Source organism: Lithobates pipiens, unplaced genomic scaffold (genome assembly GCF_037356315.1).
Source record: "Lithobates pipiens isolate NorthernLeopardFrog02 unplaced genomic scaffold, aLitPip1_a1.2 Scaffold_8, whole genome shotgun sequence".
Lineage (NCBI taxonomy): Eukaryota > Metazoa > Chordata > Amphibia > Anura > Ranidae > Lithobates > Lithobates pipiens.
In genome coordinates this window covers 432,309,703-432,332,241 of record NW_027507903.1, presented here as the reverse complement: position 1 = coordinate 432,332,241, position 22,539 = coordinate 432,309,703, and the positions used below count along the sequence as shown (strand labels likewise).

The following is a 22,539-nucleotide window of genomic DNA, read 5'->3' as shown; positions in this document are numbered from 1 at the left end:
TGAAAGCGCTAGAGCGCTGAAAGCTGAAAATTGGGCTGGGAAGGAAGGGGGCGAAAGTGCCCTGTATTGAAGTGGTTAAGGAGCACCATACGATGATACTTGAATGAAAAAGAGCTACATGGTCAAGTTTTATTGCACAAGTTTCACAAAAAAGCCTGGTTACAATATGCCCAACAACACCTTGACATGCCTCATTGGGCTTTTTTGTGGCATTGGAGCAGTAAAGGCTTCTTTCTGGCAGCTCAACCAGGCAGCTCTTTTTTGTTCAAGTATCGTTGAACTGTGCTCCTTAAAAACAACTACACTGTCTTTTTGGAGAGAAGCCTATATTTCTCCTGAGGTTACCTATGGGTTTTTCTTTGTATCCTGAGCGATTCTTCCACCAGTTGTGGCTGCAATGTTTCTTGGTCTACCTGACCTTTGCTTGATATCAAAAGAGCCCCAAATTTTGCACTTTTTAATAAGGGATTAAACAGTACAGACTGGCATATTCAAGGCTTTGGGTATCTTTTTATATCCTTTTCCTTTATAAAGTTCTATTACTTTGTTACGCAGGTCTTTTGAGTGTTCTTTTCTACCTCCTCATGGCTCAGTGTCTAGCCTGCTTAGGGCATCCAAGTGAGAGCTAACAAACTCATTGACTATTTATACAAAGACACGAATTGTGATTTTAAAAAGCCACAATGTGAGAAATTAACCTTTCAATTGCTATTTTAACCTGTGTGTGTCACCTTGTGTGTCTGTACCAAGGCCAAACATTCCAGGGTATGTAAACTTTTTATCAGGGCAATTTGGGGGATTTCTGTTATAATCATTTAAAAAAGATCCAAAAACCTGTGTGATAATAAATTGCTTTATGTGATCATTATCCTTAAATAAAAGATAAAATTTTTCGCACGATCATTCATATTTTCAATATTATGCCAAAATGTCACAATTTCTGCCAGGCTATGCAAACTTTTGAGATCAACTGCGTGTGTGTGTGTGTAAACACTATATTACCAAAAGTATTGGGATGCCTGCATTTACACACACGTGAACTTTAATGGCATCCCAGTCTTAGTCCGTAGGGTTTAATACTGAGTTGGCCCACCCTTTGTAGCTTTAACTCTTCTGGGAAGGCTGTCCACAAGGTTTATCTAAGAGTGTGTCTATGGGAATGTTTGACCATTCTTCCAGAAGTGCATTTGTGAGGTCAGGCACTGATGTGGACAAGAAGGCCTGTCTCGCATTCTCTGCTCTAATTCCAAAAATGTTTTATCGGGTTGAGGTCAGGACTCTCAAGTTCCTCCACCCCAAACTCGCTCATCCATGTCTTTATTGACCTTTGTTTTGTGCACTGGCCCAAATTATTTGGTGGAGGGGGAATTATGGTGTAGGGTTGTTTTTCAGGGGTTGTATATGGCCCCTTAGTTCCAGTGAACGTAAATCTTAAGGCGCCAGCATACCAAGACATTTTGGGCAATTCCATGCTCCCAACTTTGTAGGAACCAGTGCACAAAGTCCATAAAAACATGGATGATTAAATAACTCCAGGTAAATACTTTTTTTAATCTCCTTCTTTAATCTGTGTCCATCAGTGCTGCTTTGACCTGCTGAAGATGTTATATCAAAACTGTACTGTTAGTTAAAATAAATATCACAGGATAGTGAATTTCTCAACTTTTTATCTCTTCCTATTACAGGAACAGGAGACATCGTTGCCATCATGATCTCCGAGTCCACAGGACGGGAAATATTGAGTTACGTGGAAAGGAACATCTCTGTCCTCATGGCTATTGCTGTTGGATCACGTAGCCCAAACAGGAGCTTTAGTCGTGGCTCTTTGGTCTTTGTCTCTATCTCATTCATCGTTTTGATGATCATATCTTCGGCTTGGTTAATTTTTTACTTCATACAGAAGATCAGATATACAAGTGCCCGAGATCGAAATCAGGTAAACTCTGACATTTAAATTTAGTCTGAGCTGGTATTGTTTTATATTTTAGATCAAGACCTATGTTACACTGTTGTTCATATTAATGGTGGCAACCTGCAGTTGATGAGATCACTAAGAATGCATTCACCCACTCTTCTAGTTCAGTCCCCAGCAAGCAAAGCTGGAAGAGTGTCATTCAAACACTGCTACTTCTCTGGCTAGTGAGGGAACATTGTCAAACTAACATATGGCTGGTTTGGGCATCAAGGAGCAATGCTGTAGGATCAGTTGAATGTTCACTATAGCAATTCTCCTGGTCCGAGTGGCCACCAGTAACAGGACTACTAATGTGACATAGCCCCTAAGAGAGATTTGTCAAACATAATCTGGAAGTTCAACAGGCCATTTCACGTGGCCCTTACACTCAAGGCTTTTTTTTTTTCAGCCGCAACGTGGTGGAACTCTATTATGTCACCTCTGGCTCTCGCCCTCTGCTGCACACTGTCACCTGTAAACACAGAAGCCTTCTGTGTTTACAAGGACAGCTTTGCTCTAAGTGGCTCTCACAGATCCCTGCCTGCCCTACACTCACAGCAGAGGCCAGGGAGATGATGGGGCATCAGGTCTTTGACCCTGGGTGCACAGATGACCACTAATGATCTCCCTGCAAGTGAGAGAGAAAGAGAGGCTGAGCTGCCTACACTGCCACTGCCAGGAGTTACTAGAGCTGGGCCGGGCAGGTGAGACACGAGGAGGCTTTTTATTGGAGGGGGGGTGTGAGGTCTACGAAGGAAGATGTGTGCAGAGGTGAGGGGTGGCAAGAGTGGTGCAGAGATCAGCCAAGGAGGGGTGATGTGGATATAGCACACCCTAAACCCTGAACTCTATATGTAGCACACTCTTCAACACTGCAGGGTACCCCAGAAACCGTACTCTGTACATAGCGCACCCCTAAACTCTGTACGTAGATCAACCCTAACGTCCCCACATAACGCACTGCTGATATTTACTGCCCTTTTTAGATCCTCCCAGTGTGCAATTTGTCCACATCCACAGTGTGATGTGGTTCTGTGTGGGGGGGGGGGGGGGCGGGCGCATGGTTGAGTTCCTGCACTTATTCTCTGAGAAAAAAAGCCCTGGATACTGAAGAGTGCAAAATCAGGTGCTCAATGTCACCTGTAAACACAGAAGCTTCTGTGTTTACAAGGACAGCTTTGCTCTCAGTGGCTCTCGCAGATCCCTGCCTGCCCTGCACTCACAGCGGAGATCAGGGAGATTATGGGGCATCACAGGATAGGTCTTTGACCCTGGGTGCACAGATGCCCACTAATGATTTCCCTGCAAGTGAGAGAGGCGGCGCTGCTTACAGGAGGTACTAGAGCTGGGCCCGCCATGTGAGACACGAGGAAGCTTTTTATTGGGGGAGGGGGGGGGGAGTGAGGGCTACGAAGGGAGATGTGTGCAGAGGTGGGGGATGGTAAGAATAGTGCAGAGAACAGCCGAGGAGTGGCGGAGGTGAGATGTGGACATAGCATACCCTAAACCCTGCATTCTGTATGTAGCACACTTTTTAACCCTGCACTTTGTACACAGCGCACCCCTGAACATTGCAGAGTACCCCTGAAACTATACTCTGTACATAACGTACCCATAAACTCTGTACGTAGATCAACCCTAACGCACGCCTGATATTTACTGCCCTTAATGTCTGTTACTGTAGTTTTATTACAAATGGTCTTTACACACTGTTTCTTAGAAAACCATAGGCTTTCTTACTCGCTTGCCAATCTTTGATGGTTGGAGGATGCACAGAGGCAAGAAATGGCGGGGGTAAAAAGTGATCTTTCTTCAGTTGCCGCTTAAAAGTAATATATTCTTGATTATTCTCAGTGATATTGTTTCAGATATACGGTACTTATTTATAAAAGAGATCATACATATGGGCAGTTATTTTTACGCAGTACAGTACAGAAGCTCTGTTTCCTGGCTTGCAGTCCTACACATTGGTTCTGCTTTACTCCTCCTTCCTACTATGAAAGTTAACATACTGAAAACCATACATTCTCTGTGTGGCTGATTATTTATTAAACAGAGTGCATTGTGTCAAAAAAAATGCCGATAGTAGTTAATTCACAAATCTCTAAATTTTATACAATACAAATATGGATTATTATACATGGGGAAATATGTCTGTTACATAAAAAAATTCTTGCCCCTATTTTCCCTTTTCTTGAAACTCTGACAGTTGCCTGTTGTAGGCTGGGTGTATTGTCTTTCATGCCCACCTCCCTGAGTGGTGTTGGTAAAGTATAAAATATCTTCCCAAACCTTATTTTCTGATTCATTCTGATAATAATGCCATCTTTATCAATACAAAAGGGAAAATTACCTTTCTTGTTAACGCTGGCTTGTTTTATAATACTGGACTGTTCCCATTCTGTTTTGCAAAACTAGAATAAAAACATTCAAAGATCAAGAAACTTGATTTTGAGAATTTGAGATTTGTAGAAATGCGAGAAATACTAGTTGTCTGGCTGTCATGCTATGGCTTTGGCTTCATTAATTTGTCACTGGCATAAGGTACGAACCCACTATAAGAAAATCGGTCAAATGGTCGTCCGGGTTTTCCCAATATTTCACAGCAAGTCGGAACTCAAAATGGAAATAATGTATGAAATTTTTCATACGACAAAGCCTTTTTTGTTTGTTTCTGATCATGTGTTGTCTTTCGTATGTTTTTTTTTTTTTTTTCTCGTATGAAAACCACAAAAACAATACACCTTAAACAAAAATTTTCATTCTGTTAACGTACAAGAAAAGATTTGGCATCGGAAATTTTTGTTTGGAAAGTCTGAAGCAGATGTCGAAAGTTGTGTACACACTACACGAAAATCTAATGATCATGCCTCATACGGAATATTTCTTCTGATTCTCATAGTGTCTACATAGTGTGTACAGTAATAATGAATTCTGACCTTTTTTCTCTGACTTTTTTGCTTCATGACTGTTTCGGGTCTGTGAAGCACTGAGGAAAATCACAGTCAGACAACTATCAATGTAAGTCTATATGGATAAAATTAATCTGAATCCAATTTAATTAAATGGTGAAAGGGCTCATCAGTAGTAGGGTGTTACTGATTTGTCGGTTAGGACGGGATACCCCCAAAGCAAATAAATCACTGGAATGTAGGAAAGGGGGTTGGGATAAAGGGATATCCCAAGAAAGCAATGAGGAGAATCCACCATGGTGTATCATTGAAAATGTCTAACAAGCTTTATTGATCTTTAAATAGTATGTTAACTTAAAACCCACTAAAAATTACAGAAATAACATTTAATGTAGAGTAGTTTTCCCAAATACCCAACAATAAAACGAAGCACACACATACAAGTGGATAACGTTGTCACAAAATGGTGCCAGGACTTAAAACTCCAAGCACACTGCATATGCACACCCAGTAAACAATGTTATTCTATGGTGCTGCTTTAGTATTAAGCCCAAAAATAGTGTATGTGTATATATATATATATATAGTGTGTGTGTGTGTGTGTGTGTGTGTGTGTGTGTGTGTGTATATATATATATATATATATATATATATATATATATATATATATATATATATATATATATATATATATATATTATACTCTCATGGCTAGATATCCATTAAATATTGGGACCAGTTTCCGTTAGTTGATGGAAAGCATGGAGAGTTGATAAATTAAAGTTGAAGCAAAGAGATATGATAGTAGTAGTTTTAGGCTGATCGAATGTAATACATTAGTAGTTGTAAACTGATCAAATGTAAGGCATAGATAAACATCCTGGATCTAAGATGCAGTAGTAGTAATAGGCTGATCGAATGTTATGCAAAGATGAGCATCCCGGATCTGAGACAGGGCGATCACAAAATGAGATGAACAAGTCCTTTAAGCACAGTGATTCATGCAATACTGCAAATATAGTTAGGCCCAATAACACAGCTTATAGGTGCACGGTATATTTACGTATATCTCAGTGATCATTTTATTGGTAAAGGGGAACGGGTATGGGAAGGGTGGCAAACACATGATACATCCCAGAGGCTCTCACCACTCCATTGTAGTGTCTAAGTCCTTTTCCATTCAGTCCGATTCGTGCCTCCCCAGGAATCACTGAGATGAAGGTGAATGCTGCTGTAATGAATCTGCCACAATACAACATGGTGGATTCGCCTTATTGCTTTCTTGGGATGTCTCTTTATCCCAACCCCCTTTCCTACATTCCAGTGATTTTATTTGCTTTGGCGGTATCCTGTCCTAACCAACGAATCAGTAACACCCTACTACTGGTTGAGCCCTCTCACCATTTAATTAAATTGGATTCAGATTAATTTTATCCGTATATTCTGTTGACCCCTGATCCTCTTTGGATCACCTGCATTTGGATCCTCTTGACTACTCTGGCTTCATTGAAATAGTATGTTTTATTCCCTGTCTATAACCACATTAGACGAAAGTGTAAATTGATTAAAAGACTGTGTGCGGATATGGCATTTGTGATTGGTGATGAGTTTGATGATGAGATTAAAGCTGCATTTAATTTAGAAACAGTAGACACTGAGTCATAGGAACCAAGCCACATTAAACCATTATTTAAGGAACATGAGAAACACATTATTGGATCATTAAACCGTAAATGGAATATCCTTTCATTAGAATACTATATTAGCAATAAAACAATTCCACGCGGTCTAAGGAACGAGTGGTGCCTGGCACCCACTTACAAATGGAGAGATTTCTTGATAAATGGCAGCAACAATGTATTGATCATGGGTTGAGGGTCATGAGGCTTATTGTTGAGGAAGAAAAGCTACAATTAGAGACACTACAAACACAGATTGCTGGAAGCATGAAACAAGAATGAACCCCTCAAAGAAAAACCTGAATTTGATAAACTGAATGATCTCATTAAAGCGGGACTGTACTGGGGAAAAAAATATTAAAAGCCAGCAGCTATAAATACTACAGCTGCTGACTTTTAATAAATGGACACTCACCTATCCCGGGGTCCAGCGATGCCGAGGCCGATCGATCTCTCGGCTGCTGCCGCCACCATTCTAGGTGAGGGAATCAGGAAGTGAAGCGAATCGGCTTCACTTCCCGGTTCCCTACTGCGCATGCGCGAGTCGCGCAGCGCAATAGGAATTGTCCGCGCTGTCTCTGGGACCCGTGTGTGTCCCAGCAGACAGCGCGGCAGGACAGGAAGAGGCGTAGACTCCCGTGGGAGTCTATGCCCGGAAGTGGGTGTAAATACCTGTCTTTGACAGGTATCTCCACCCCCCACCCCCCTGAAAGGTGCCAATTGTGACACCGGAGGGGGGGGGGGTTCTGATTGGCGGAAGTTCCACTTTAGAGTGGAACCCCGCTTTAAGAAAGAAATTGACAGGACCCAGAAAAATCTCAAACTGACCAAACAGTCTAAATTCAAAAGAGATTTTAACGACTAGGCTAGGAGTGAGATCTTCAAGCTTACTCCTAGAGGCAGCTGGAGTAGATCTCGGCAAAGCAGATTTCCCTCACAATATGGTACGAGCGGAGGTACCCAATCCTCTGGAAATGAGGATGAGTCACACCACTCTGACTTTTTTTAGAGAAGGACCTGCAGGATCAGATGGACCTCACCCAAACCAAGGGAGTATTAAAAGAAGGCAGAGTAGACACAAAAGAAGGAAGAAGGGGGGAAAAAGAAAATGGAAGCAGAGAGAAAGAAGGTACCTGGTAAAAACAAACCGGATGACCACCAGGAGTCATATTTGCACTATATTTGCAGTATTGCATGAATCGCTGTGCTTAAAGACCTTGTTCATCTCATTTTGTAATCAACCTGTCAGATCCAGGATCCTCATCTATACATAACATTCGATCAGCCTATTACTACTACTATATCTTAGATCCGGGACGTTTATCTATGCATTACATTCGGTCAGCCTACAACTACTAATGCATTACATATGATTAACCTACAACTACTATCATAACTCATAACATACTGGTCCCAAAATTTAAATCTTTAATGGATATCTAGCCATGAGCATATTAGCATATCCAGGTTCTATATCATCCATGTGAGAAATATATATATATATGTGTGTGTGTGTGTGTGTATATATATATATATACATATAGATACACACACACACATTTATATATATATATATATATATATATATGAGAGAGAGAGACCATAGAATAACATTGGTTACTGGGTGTGCATGGGGTTTTAAGTTCTGGCGCCATTTTGTAACAATATTGTCCACTTGTGCTTGTGTATTTCTTTTTATTGTTGTGTATTTGGGAAAACTACTCCACAATAGCCGTGATAGGTCGACAACAAAAATGTAAATATACATCAAACAATTTCTGCATATTGCTTTGGTTATAATCATTTTGATTTTCTTTTGTAAAGGAATTTTTTACTCTTGCAATTTGTTTGATTTTATATACCCGGTTTCCCCTAAAATAAGACCTAATGTGATTGTCGGTGATAGCTGCAATAAAAGCCCTACCCCCCAAATAAGCCCTAGCTAAAGTCCTTGTAGGTCTTCTTTTCAGGGTAGGGCTTATTTTTGAGGAAACAGAGTAGGGCTTATTTGGGTGGTAGGGCTTATATTGCAGCCAACACCGACAATCACGCTAGGTCTTATTTTAGGGGAAACAGGGTAGTATTATATGGTATGGTTTTGGATCGGATGTATCATATGGACACCCAAGGCGCTTACTTTGTTGGTTCCAACAGGTGGCGCCATATCAGTTGTTCTTCTGATCTATCTTTATCTAACCATTTCCTCTATGGAGGTAAAAGGTGTTTGAGCATTTTTTTTCTGCTCCTATTCTCCGCATTGTGGTGAAAATTCTGTCACCAATGGACCACTGTAGGTTTTTCCAACTTTGGGCAGGAAATGTATAGGGCATTGATCGTAAGATCTCTACTAAATTTCCAGTGCCTTTTGGCTCTCGCCACTTCACTACTCCTGATGACGTCGGACGTCCCTTCCGGTGGGGCCGGATATGACGTTCAGCTTTACAGGTGTCCTTAATTCATTTTGGTGCCATTGATTTGGTGCCAGATGAATTTGAGAGGGATATAAAGGGAGGCATTCACCATTCATTCCCTGTCTGGTCCTCGTGAGGATAAGAACCTAGGAGGTGCACTCCTGTGACGAATATGGAATTTGGATTACTGATCGTTTTTTTTTTTTTTTACCCTATGCTTTTTGTTTTGACACAGTTTTTGAATCTGTGCTTATTTGATTTAAGGAACTTCTGGCATATCAATGCCAAGGCCTTCAGGGAATATAATCTTTCCTGTTGGCTCCCTCTTTGACATGGATTTGAAGTTATCCTTCTATTCCATGGATTCCGTTGGGCATTTTTAAGGTAGGCAATTCCTTCTAAACCAATGTATCTCGCATTTAATCATAGAGGAACTTTTCCATAGATATTTTTTATCTTTATCCATACAGATGGACCTATGGTATATCCCCCTAGCATATCTATCCCTCTCTGATACTCCACTTTAATCCATTATATCCATCCATACTAAGGGTGTTGTTTAATTTATTGAATACACAGGTTAGACCCCTTTCACACCACACCGCACCTTGCGTCGGCGGTAAAACGCCGCTATTTTTAGCGGCGTTTTACCGCCGGATTTGCGGCGCATTTCGGCCGCTAGCGCGGCGCTTTTACCCCCGCTAGCGGCCGCGAAAGGGTTAAAACCGCCGGCAATACAGCGCTGCCCCATTGATTTCAATGGGCAGCAGCGGTGGAGGAGCGGTAAACACACCGCTCCTTCACCGCTCCAAAGAAGCTGCTGGCAGGACTTTTTTCTGACGTCCTGCCAGCGCACCGCTGTAGTGTGAAAACCCTCGGGGCTTTCACACTACAAACAATGGTGCAGCTTCTTTAGGGCGTTTTGCAGGCGCTATTTCTAACACTATAGCGCCTGCAAAACGCCCTGGTGTGAAAGGGGTCTTAGTGTCCAGATTAGTGCATTAATTGTGTTTTATTCTCTGTTCAAGTTTGCAATGCCATTTAAATATTTTTGTACTCATTTTGTATTTTCTACGGTTATTGTCATTTTTTTGAAATATGTATTTTCTATTGTAGTGATCATCTTATATACAATGCCTGCTGTAAACTATCTCCTGAAGAAGTCATAAAAGGCAAAACGTATTGATCGAATATATGAATGTTATATGTATTCAATTTAAAATTTGAATCTATTAAATGTATATTTTTTTCTATATTTTTGTTTCGTATGCGCTTAAAAAGTCCCAAAACCTTTCTATACATATTCAAGGGATGTGGTGCTATAACAATCTTTCAACATCCTAGCTCTAAAACCTTTTTCTCTTCTATGATATAGGGTGGCAAACACCCCAAATGTATGGAGTTTGTTGAAATGTATTATTTTCAAATCTTTTTGTAATTATTTACTTTCCTATTATAATTTTTTGTCTTGTACAATGGCAACCTATAGAGGTTTAGGCTTTGAGGGTCTGATGGATAAAATCCATATAGCACAAGGAGCCTCCTTTGGATGTATAACTTTGGAACGCTTCTTTATGGGTCTTAGGAGACTATTGGAGAAATAGGCCCGTATGATCTGGAATAAGAAATACTTTTTAAAAATATATTGAAGATAAAATAGTCCCATGGGGTTTGGGAGTGCAAATTTTTCCGAATCTATTCAAGGTCGAGTCAGAATTTAAAACCAAGTGGGAAAGCAATCTCCAGTCTTGTTCATTTACGATGATGAACTCTTTGTCAGCATTACTCCAAGGAGATTGAAACCTTGGATATAGAAATGTAAAAGTTATATACAGACAATAGTTGTTTATTGGCTGACTCCACCTTCAGAGATTCGTAAATTGCCCTGGAAAAACATCTCAAAGTATTTGTAGCTGATATTTTGAAAACTAAAGATAAGTATTACCGACAGGCAGACAGGCTTATGAAACAAACTCAGCTTATAGATGGTCATCTGAGGGAGGTGGACGTAAAAGGAAACCTTTCTTTCGTTCATTGACGGACACAGCATCTTCATCTTGACCTTAGGGTTATATCATCCCTTTAGGAGAGGACTATACAGAACATGTTAAAAAACGCAAAACTGCACAGTATCGCCCAGCGGGGCGGTCCTACTGGCTACAAGCCCACACACTGCATCCAGCAGCTCAGTTTTTCTCCCTTGTGTAGGAGAAGGACCTGGCTCCCAGTAGGACCTTTTGTTCCTGGGAATTTTTTTCTTTTTTCTGCATTTTTTAAATCCTGTGATCTACAATCAACAGCTGGGCTGGGTGACAGGCTGAATATATATAGATCCTGGTAGTTTCCCCAGCCTGGTCATCGAGCACGAGCAGACCTTAGCTATGTGCTGGGTCGGCTACCACATGCCCCGTCTGATCCAGGGGCGGCCGGTGAGCTATATGCTCCGGGGGAAACGCATATGACTGGCTACTGCTGTCCTTGTTGCAGTGTGCCGTGGCCGACAGCCGCCCCTACTGCTCGGGTGATGGGTCTGTCTGTGGAATGCGTCTAGCAGTCCCTACAGGAGGGGTAAGTATGGTTCCACCTGTCTCGGCAGGATGGAGCAGCTGGGCAATCCCTGGGAGGTCGACTAGGGGGTCTCTCACTCTCCTTTTCTTCTCTCCCCGTCCCTTCCCTCATCCCCATGCTATGGGCTGCTGTGTGACTGGGCACATGGGGGTGCAGTGCACCTACCTGGCCGGTGGTCCTCTGGGGGGCTCCAGGTCCTGGCAGGGGGCTGTGCTGGGTGTTGAGGGTCCGCTCGTCCTCTTCCCTGTTTCTGGGCCACGGTGGGGTATTTGTGGTGTATGTCATGTGGGGAGGCCGCCGCTCGCTCCATGGCCATTTTCCTGAGGCCGTGGCCATTTTTCTATAGCCACAGCCAGTTTTTTTCCTTTCGGCCATTTTCTGGTGCCCTCAGACGTTTTTTTCTGAGGCGGCCATTTTCTAGTAGCCGCCGATTTTTTGCCTCTAGCGCTGGGTGCTTGTTTCCTTCTAGAACAGCGCCCTTTTACACAGAACACCTTGTGGGTGACACAGGGGTGAGCGGACAGCAGCAGTAGTACCTAGATCAGGGTGGTGAGTCCTGTGGGAGGCCCCTCTGTCTGTGGCAGCTAGGAGGGTGGACATGTTGTGTGACTTGCCTCAGGTCCCTAAGTGGTGACAGGTGAGTGTGGGTCAGCATGGCGTCGGAAGCTACGCTTCTTCCCCTGACATCCCTGTAACGGCAACCAGTTTCTCTGCACCTGCGGTGACTATGGATGCTATGTCGGTGGTCCTAGAGGCCTTTGTTGCCAGAGTGGAAGCGGCGTGCGTGCACAAGGGGGTAAAACACGCCCCCTCCACCCACCATCTTCTAGGGAAATCTCTGATTGAGGCTCAGACCCCACTGTGGCAGGCGGCCCCTATTCTGACATGTCAGAGAATGCGGACCAGGACCAAGACGACGATGAGAATGACTCGGTGTCCAGGTCAGTGCAGGAAAAGGCGCTTGTAGGAGCACTGCGGGATGCCCTAAAGATGGAGGATATGTCTACAGAGGTGTCAGTCCCTTTCGGGTCCCACAAGCCAGCCCACACGGCTAAGGTGTTTCCTTACCCAAATTATTATAAGATTATTTACCAGGAGTGGGGAAAACTGCAGCGGGCCTTTTCAGTTCCAAAATGCATGACAGTGCGTTACCCCTTTGAGGAGAGTTTCCTGAAGAAATGGACATCTCCAATTGTGGACCCTCCGGTATGCAGGTTAAATAAGGTAACCACAATTCCGGTGGAAGGGACCCTTGCTTTCAAGGACCCTGCCGACTGGAGGGCCGAGGCGGTTGCCCGGTCCGTGTTTACGGTGTTGGGGTCAGCATTGCGGCCAGTGTTAGCCAGGGCCTTGGTGTCACAGACGCTTATTGAATGGGCTAAATTGTTGCACCATGAGTTGGAGAAGCAACAGACTTCCCCGGTCTGCGTGGAGCTTGCGGACCAGATGGTGCAGGGCCTTAAGTATGTCTGTGACATGTGTGCCTTAGATACGACCCCCTTGCTCTCTAGAGCCTCAGTATCAGCAGCAGTGCTATGTCGCCTGATTTGGCTGAAATGCTGGTCTGTGGACCAGGCATCTAAGAAAGCACTGGCAGACCTGCCCTTCCAGGGAGAGAGGCTATTTGGAGCCTCACTGGATGACATTATTAGGAATGTTACTGGGGGTACCTCCTTTTCCACTCCGAAGTGGATTTTTCATCCGCCCGGGTCGGCAGGTAAGCGTTCCCAGTCTGACTAGGTGGCCACAAAAGCGTCCCTGGTTTCGCAAGCTGAACAAGCCTGCAAGCAAATCTGTTACAGCATGAAGGTTTACCCTCGCCCGACTCTTGGGTGGGGGGTCGCCTTCGGAAGTTTGCAGCTCGGTGGACCTCCCTACTTTCCGACCAGTGGGACTGCAAACTGGTTTGATCAGGATACAAGATAGTTTCTTTCTTGTCCGCCAAACAAATTTTTTTTTCCCTCCAACCATCATCTTTTTCTGGCTCGTCGGGAGGCTCTGTTCGGAGCAGTACAGGACCTGCTGCTGTGTGGGGTGATAGTGCCGGTACCGATGCCGGAAAGGTTTCAGGGATTCTACTCCGGACCGTCCGGACCTGGATCTCAAGGCTCTCAAACGGCTTTGTGAAACTACCAAGGTTCAGGATGGAATCAGTTCACTCAGTGGTCGCATTCCATCAGGGGGATTCTCTGGCATCCCTGGACATCAAGGACGCATACTTGCATGTCCCCATATGCATCAAGTATCAGAGGTTTCTGCGATTTGTGGTCAGGGGTGAGCGCTACCAATTTGTAGCTTTTCCTTTTGGCCTGGTGTCGGCACCGAGGGTCTCCACCAAGGCGCTATCCCCAATTTTTTGGCTCTGCTAAGGCAGCGAGTGATCGCAATCGTGGGTTGCCTGGATGAACTCCTCCTAAGGGCAGCTTCTGCCTCAGAATTAAGGGAAGATGTGGCAATCACCATGCAAACTCTTTGGGAGTTTGGTTGGGTACTGACAGAGCAGCGCATGCCAGCTCTGTCAGCCGTGTACATTCCGGGCGTATAAAACTGGCAAGCGGACTACCCAAGTCGTCAGATGCCGGACCAGAGGGAATGGTTGCTACATCCGGATGTATTTCGGCTCCTTTGCCTAAGGTGGGGCACGCCAGATGTGGCTCCCCTGGCTTCTCAACTCATAGTTTCCAGCATCCTGCTGCTTTTGCAACAAGGAGGGGGATCAGAAACTTGCCTTAACTGCCGTTAAGGGGCAGATATCCGCTTTGGCTGTCTTTTTTCAGTGACCCTTGGCGACTCATTCATTGGTGAGTATGTATGTTCAGGGGGTTCGACATGTGGCCCCTCCGGTTGGACCACCGCTGCGTCGATGGGGATTTGAATCTGGTGCTCTCGGTGCTTCAGAAACCGCCGTTTGAAAACATTAGGGAGATCCCCAAGGGTGGATAGGATGTCCAAAATGTGAAGAAAATAAGGCAACATTAGCACACTTTTGGTATTGTCCATTATATAATCATTTTTGGAAGTATTGGTTTATGCATCTAAAATCTGTGGTTATGGCATTCGGGAAGAGCCAGTGATAGTTTTGTTTAGCTATTGGGAGACGGTGCCAATGGCTCAGTCAGAAAAATATAGTACAAAATGGGTCTACATTTGTATAATAACAGCAAGAAGGCGCATACTTAAAGAACGGCTAAACCCATTGCCCCTGACTTTGGAACGGGTACAGATAGATATAAAGGGGGGGGGGGGTCGGCAACCCATTGATTGCGGGCTACCTGTCAGCCGCCAACAGGTGACAATTAAACCGCAAAGACATCCCGCAGTTGCAACCCATTTCTTGCTCTAGAGCAGTGCATGCACACACTTGCACAATCCAGGCTGCAGAGGCAGTCCATGCCCCTTGCATACAAACGGCTGCGGGATGGGGAAAGCCTCCGGAATAGCTTGGGCGGGTTCAGGCTCTTCTAAAAACACGCCTGAGCTCTTCGCAGTGGTATTGCGCATCCCTCGCCAGTGGCCCTCCTCCTCGATGCACGAATACCATGTGGGATGGTGAGAGAGGATTGCCGGGAGAAATCAGCACCGCTGTACTTTCCCTGCACCACTCTGCATTAAGAACTTCTCTGCTCTCCAAGCGCTCCTGACATCCCCAATCCCATACTCTCCTGACACCCCAGCCTTCCTGATCCCCCCCCCCCCCAATACCATACCCTCCGGACATCCCAGCCCTCCTAAGCCCCCCCAATACCATACCATCCTGACACCCCAGCCCCCCAGATCCCCCCCCAATACCATACCATCCTGACACCCCAGCCCCCCAGATCCCCCCCGATACCATACCCTTCTGACACCCCCAGCCCTCCTGATTCCCCCCCCATACCATACCCTCCTGACACAAACCAGCCCTCCTGATTCCCCCCAATACCATACACTCCTGAGTCCTGATACCCCAGCCCTCCTGATTCCTCCCCCCGAATACCATACCCTCCTGACACCCCAGCCCTCCTGACACCCCAGCCCTCCTGATCGCTCCCCCCCCCAATACCCCCCCAATACCATACCCTCCTGACACCCCAGTGCCATGCCCTCTTGATACCTCAGCCCTCCTGATACCCCTGTACTGTGCCCTCCATATTTCCCAGTACCATACTCTCCTGACCCCCCAGTACCGTGCCCACCCAGACCCCCCTGTTCCTTGCCCTCCTAACCTCCTTGTACCCTTCCCCTACCATACATACTACTGACCCCTGTACACCGCCCTACATCCTACCGACCTCTTTACGCCGCCCCTCATCCTACTGACCTCTATATGCCACCCTACATGCTCTCAACCTCAGAACACCTCCCTACCTACTACTGACCTCTGTACACTGCCCTACAGCCCACTGACCTCTCTACACTGCCCTACATCCTACTGACCTCTGTATGCTGCCCTACATCTTACTGACCTCTGTACACTGCCCTACCTACTACTGACCTCTGTACACTGCCCTACATATTACTGACCTATGTACACTGCTGTACCCAATACTGACCTCTGTACACCGCCTTGCAAACTACTAACCTCTGTACACCGCCCTACAATCTACTTGCACTGGCCAGAAATCAGAGCAGATTGCCAGGCCAGAAATTTTTCCAGAAAATCAACCTGCAGTACCAGATGTTCTGCTTTCATGATGAACTCTGGCATCAGATTTGCCGGCGGGTAACCAGTTACTCCCCAGGCATGAAAAAAAATGTGAATGAAAGTGAATTCCGTGTTTTTCACTGAAGCTAACTTTTAATGTAGGCTCAGTTTATATTTTTACAGTGACATTAGTTTTAGTAGATTTTCTAGGTTTTTATTGCTGTCTTTACATTTTATTGGGGGCTTGCTAGTTAATTTCTTTAAAAAAAAAAAAAAAAGGGGTGGGGGAGGGGCACTGCACCCCAGTGATCTTTGATCTCTCCAATATTGTCCAGGTAGATCTCCATATTTCAAAGGTTGCCTACCCAGATATAAAGCATTTGCTTTATTTTGAAAATCCATCAATTAAATAGGTGATGGGGGAGCAAAAGTCAAAGAAAATGAATCAATGATGGGCTCTATATATGGAGAAATCTCTAACCGCACAGGGAAAAAGCCATTTTATCACCTAATAGGGTGTATACAAACTGTAAAATATATAAAAAAAAAAAAAATTTTATTTATTTATTTATAATGACAAACTCAAAACCTTCCTTTTATCTCTGCAGATACTCTTTCCACCTCTTCCAGGTTTTCAGCCAGGACTTTTAGGCCTCACCGGCAGACTTTTGGTGGGGAGTTTTATGTAATGAATATTGTTGTCTGCCTTTGTTAGTGCATTTAGGGTCCCTCTTGATGGAGTTTCTGAAGTAACATAAACAGATGCCACATTGGCTGTGTGGTCAATTGATTCAAGTCTTTGCAACCTGAACATTTTTATTACAGTCTTGTCCAATTGTGATGGTTGGGTTGCTGGAGGCCTCTGCAAAGGTACGCGTTTTCTAGTCTTCCTCGTATTTGCAAAAATGGCGCTGTTTGCCGTGGTCAGATATGCTGCAGCTCACGTTCTATGCTGTCTGTTTCATTGTGAGCCAAGTCTCTCCGCTTCACTGTATATGTTTTATCTGTGTTTTATCTTCTTGCCTGGAGTTCAACGTTAGCGAAAACATATACTGAAGAGGCTTGGAGATTGCCATTGATGTTCTGTCCTTATAAATCCACTAGTTTCTGGCTGTCATGATATCCCTGTTGCTTCAGTACTTTCTAAGTAACTGACTTGGTAATGAAAAAAATACATTGGTCCGGAAGTCAGATGCGAAGCTTTACTATTGTATTATATTGGCATTAATAATTAAGAAAATATATTACTGTTTACCATTTGAAAAAGCCGTCTTTACTAAATCAGCCATTAACATGACATAGGTTTTATGAAGTGGCTGGTTTAAGTGGTTAATGTATGTTATAGTACCTCTGTGCTTTTGATTCATTTATTTTTCTTTTCAGCTGCATTAAAAGTGCGAACGATGGCTCTATAGAAATCATTAATAATAATCGTAATTTGAACAGATTTACAACTATTATTTCACTATCTAGTAATATTTTTTTCCATTGATGTATAGCACTATTAATTATAGCGTTATAGTTTTTCTTCCTTTTTTGTAATCGGTCTCCATTTCATCTCTGCTTACTTTATAAAAAACAGAAAACATACTAAGGATGCAATTATAAAGGTGGAGGTACTGGTAGGGAGCAGGTAGGGAGCTTAAAGTAGTCATTAGCTGGGTAAAGTTCACTATTTGACCAGAGAGAAGATAGCAGGAGAGGTAGATGCATAGAGATGCTAAAAAGTGTTGTCATTCCCCTATGTCTGGTCAAGCTATGGTTTTAGAATATGTGCTTTACAGCAGTATTCATTTGGAGGAAAATATTTCCGTCATCATTTTCAGCAGCTGCATGTTTTAAGTGGTGAAAACTAAACGAAAATAAAACTAAAATTAAGTCAATTTACGAAAACTGATGAAAATCAATTCCACTATTCAGTCTACTAAAATCTAATGGGTTTAGTGAAATTGTAATGCATTATTTAAGCATTTCTCTAGAATTGCCAAACTCCTTATATACTCCTGGAGTAAAAATCTAATAACATGTTATTATTTATGGTATTAAGGCTTGAACATGCACTAAAGACCAATTTAGCCGTTGTGATATAGAACGTCTTTATAAATAAAAAAAAAAGCTTCATAAACAAACAAAAATATTCCTTTTTATATATAAAAAAAACAAAAACAACAAAAAAACTCTATTTGCTGTAATGCAGGGAGTACACAGGGAAGGGTGCATTATACTTTGGGGATTGGAAGGTGACCTGTAAGTTGGGATGGGGAAGTTATGGGAGTGAGGGAGTGCACAGGGCAGGGTGCATTATACTTTGTGATGGGGGGGGGGGGGGGGGTGGACCTGCAAGTTGGTATGGGAAAGTAAATGGGAGGGCACAAAGCAGGGTGCATTATACTTTGGGGATTGGAAGGTGACTTTTAAGTTGGGATAGGGGAGTGAGAGAGTGCACAGGGCAGGGTGCATTATGCTTTGGGGATTGGAAGGTGACCTGTAAGTTGGGATGGGGAAGTAAATGGGAGTGAGGGAGTGCACATGGCAAGGTGCATTGTACTTTGTGATGGTGGGGGGGGGGGGGGGGACCTACAAGTTGGGATGGGAAAGTAAATGGGAGTGCACAAAGCAGGGTGCATTATACTGTGGGGATGGGCAAGTAAATGGGAGTGAGGGAGTGCACAGGGCAGAGAACAGGTCTGGTGAGGCTGTTATTTTACACAGTACTAAGCACTGCTACCTTGCTGGGAGGGGAAACACTTACCACATCACTTTCAGACACATGAATATGAGAGAGGAGTTCCTCCTCTGTGGTTTGCAGGGCATAGTTCCAGAACCTCCAGGTAGCAGGCAGACAAAGGCAGCCTGCGCCTCTCAGCCAATAGAGCTTGCCTATACAGTCAGAAGCTGGGGATTTAACAGACAAGTGGAGCTCCAAGGAAGTTCAGGTGAGTACTGGAGATTTACTAGTCAACTAAAATACGACTAAAACATTTCAGATGACTAAAACTAAGATGGCATTGTAGTCAAAAGACTGACTCAAATGGAACCGAAATTTGACATCAAAATTGACAGGGCTTTACAGTTAAAACCGCTACCTTTATACTTCTTTTAAGGCCTCATGCCCACTGAACATTAAAATAACGTTCTAAAAACGCCAGTAGCTTTGCAGTGAGTTTTTCAACGTTTTTGCTATAGTGTTTTATTAGCGTTTTTATTTTATTTTTTCAATGGATCAAAACGTCAAACGCTGGTGAGCCAGGTTTTTGAGCATTTATCTGCCTCTATCAGTGTTTTTTGACGTTAGAGCGTTTTTACAGCTGAAAATAGCTGAAAACCCCTCTCAGAACCACTAGTTTTGGGGTTATTTTTAAAGCCAAAAAATGGCCATTACCAGAAATAAAGTGTGAGTAATCTGTGTGCGGTTTACAGTAGAAATCCTCAGTCCTCTTCCCCAGATAACCTTGCAGCAGTGAGCCTCTGGTGCTGTGGGGGTTAATAGCAGCAGCTGTGTCTGTGATGGAAACTTGTCAAAAGTATCACCTATGACCACCCTTTCCACCCTGTTCTCCATTCATAGCACTCGTACTATAGGTTCCTATGATGCAACATGCTCCATAATTGGAGAAGTGATTCACTGCCTGTCCTCCAATCACTGAATGCTTTGTATTGTGGGAACCTATAATACTGGAGCTATAAATGGTAAACCTCTAACTAGTGCCTTCAAAGGTACAGCCACTAATATTAACCTCCGCACCACTGGAGAAGTGAGGCATTCTACTGTAAACAGCAGCTTTCATTGCTGGTAGGCAATGTCCTTGGTACTTAAAAAAAAAAGTTTCATGCATAACTCTGTGCTTGATCACCCTAATTGCTTGTGCCGCAGGCGCATCCACCAGAGAACCCATGTATTAAAAAGAAAATGTGAATACATACCTTTTTTTTTATTTTTTCCTGGTTTCTCTGGTGCTGTCTGGTGACATTACAGCTTCATATATATCCACCCTCAGCCTTTTTATTTTCCCGTCCACAGGTGATGAAACGCGTTAGTGCAGGGTCGGCCTGGTCATGTTTGGACCATAGTCTGATTGAGTGATGAGGAGAATGTAGTGTGTGTGAGCTACAATCATTGGTGGGACCCGTGGGTGAGAGATGCTGGTTTCCTGCACACATCTCCGATCTGCAACAGCATTGTGGGTTGATATATTCGGTTGTATCTGATGTAGATCATAACCCCAATATATGTCAGTGCATCACTTTTGAGTTTCAGTAAATTATAGAGTTGGAATAATATTACGATGTGTGGATGTTTGTTTTATGTTTGCATGCATTGTTTGAGATATAGGAAAAGGAAAAGACAGTGAAGAGAGGAGAAAAGAGACACAAGGAAAATCCTGTTGAAAAATGATCTGAAAATCTAAAGCTCTCTTGGGCTCATAATTGTTTATGTATAAGAGAAACGCTGGATCTGTTTTTATGGTTTATGTTGAGGAATAAAAATATATTTAATTACGTTTTGGCATATGATATTGAAGGAGATGCGCTTTATGTTATTGATGTAAATTTGGGTGGTGTTATGCTTTTTCAAAGCAGCATTCTTGGCCTGGCTCACACCTGTGCATTTTGCAGCACATAAAAACATGTTTGTCATGAAAATACATTGGGGTTGATTTACTAAAGGCAAATCCACTTTTCACTACAAATGCACTGAAAGTGCAGTTGGAAATACAGTCGCTGTAGATCTGAGGGGAAGCTCTGAAATGAAGGGAAGCTCTGCTGATTTTATCATCCAATCATGTACAAGCAAAAATGCAGTTTATTTTCCTTGCATGTCCCCCTCAGATCTACAACGATTGCACTTCCAAGTGCATTTGTAGTGCAAAGTGGATTTGCCTTCAGTAAATAACCCCATTATGTCCAATGAGGCCGTTCGAATCAGCGTGCTGTGTTGCACTCCATTGTAAAAAATGAGACATGTCTGATATTTTGTGCATTTATTTGCGTTTTTTTGGCCAACTAAAGTCTATGGAAGCGCGTGAGAATTAAAGTAACACTCATGGAAATGCATGAAAAAAGACAAGTTAAAAAACGCATCTAAATGACACTAAAAGTGCATGTTAAAGAACATAAACAAAACACAAGGTAAAATGCATGACAGTGGAAGTGGAGAGATGTGAACCCAGTCTAAGGTGAGCAAAATAGAAAAACGGCGTGGATTATTGTGATTATAGGTTTATAAGACAAGCACTTAGAGCAGGGATAGGCAACCTCGGTCCTCCAGCTGTTGTGAAACTTCAACTCCCATCATGCCTCTGTCTCTAGGAGTAATGCCTGTGATTGTCAGGGTCTTGCAATGTCTCATGGAACTTGTAGTTTCATAACATCTGGAGAGCCAAGGTTGCCTACCCCTGTCTTAGAGCCTGTTGACAGTAGCCATGGTAGTAGTCTATTTGCACAATAACATGCATTGCTTTATGCAGCCTATTTATTTACTTGAGCTGCCATCACTCAAAATGAATGGCCAGATATGTGCCATTTGTGCCAGATACTTCAGCCAACCCTTTGACTTGACTCTACTTTACTTAAAGTGAAACATTATGTAGGGAAAAAAAAGGCAAACAGGCAAAATTCCATTATCTACCTGTATGCCCTGTACACTGAGCTGTGCATGCGCAGCTCAGTGTACAAATTTCAGAAATGCAGATGCACAGGAGTGATGCCATGAAAATGGCTGAAGATCGGTACCCAGAAGCTGATTTGGCTGAAGATGACTGCAGTCGGTGGGGAGCTCGGGGAGACAGCAGTGCTGGATAGAAGTGGATTATAGTTCCACTGTAAACAATGTAGCCTTATCAGATCTCTGCCCCAGCCTTTGTTTGGACAACAAAGGAGCAGTAATAGTTTGAAAAGGTTATCTTTTTTTCTCTATTTCTCTTGAGCATGTTCCTTGTCAGCACATATAGGTGTCCGTTTATGAAGCAGTGATTAGTGGAGATCCAGAGGATCGCCGCTGATCACAGCCCATAAACAGTTTATAAACCAGAGATAATCGGGGGAGAAGTGTTTGAACTTGTTCTCCCGCCGATTATCTCCACACACTGAGAATCCTCATAGAATGACACAGCAATGGCCAGTTTATGAAGCTGGGATCTCAGCGCTTCACTGGCGATCTGTGTCAGAATTCACACTCCCTGATTCACCAGCTCAGAGGTGGAGAACCCGGGGAGTGAAGAGAGAATGTGGGGGGATCTGAGGGGGAAAGAGGAAGATAATTAACTTCCTTATGCCTCGTTCAGACCCCCCAACACTGTAACCATGTCCCCCTGTCATAGTTATGTGTGTGTGTGTGTGTATATATATATGTGTATATATAATGTCTGTGTGTGTATACATGTATATATGA

The 22,539-nt window shown here is 43.5% G+C and overlaps 1 protein-coding gene across 4 annotated transcripts in view; it reads left to right on the top strand.

The window, feature by feature from the left end:
- Positions 1-22,539, top strand: part of RNF130 (ring finger protein 130) — a 552,857-nt gene that overhangs the window by 237,572 nt on the left and 292,746 nt on the right. For all 4 annotated transcript variants that reach the window (XM_077474312.1, XM_077474313.1, XM_077474314.1 and 1 more), the window contains exon 3: positions 1,686-1,936. In XM_077474312.1, coding sequence (XP_077330438.1) covers positions 1,686-1,936 — 251 coding nt within the window. The remainder of the gene's footprint in view (positions 1-1,685; positions 1,937-22,539) is intronic.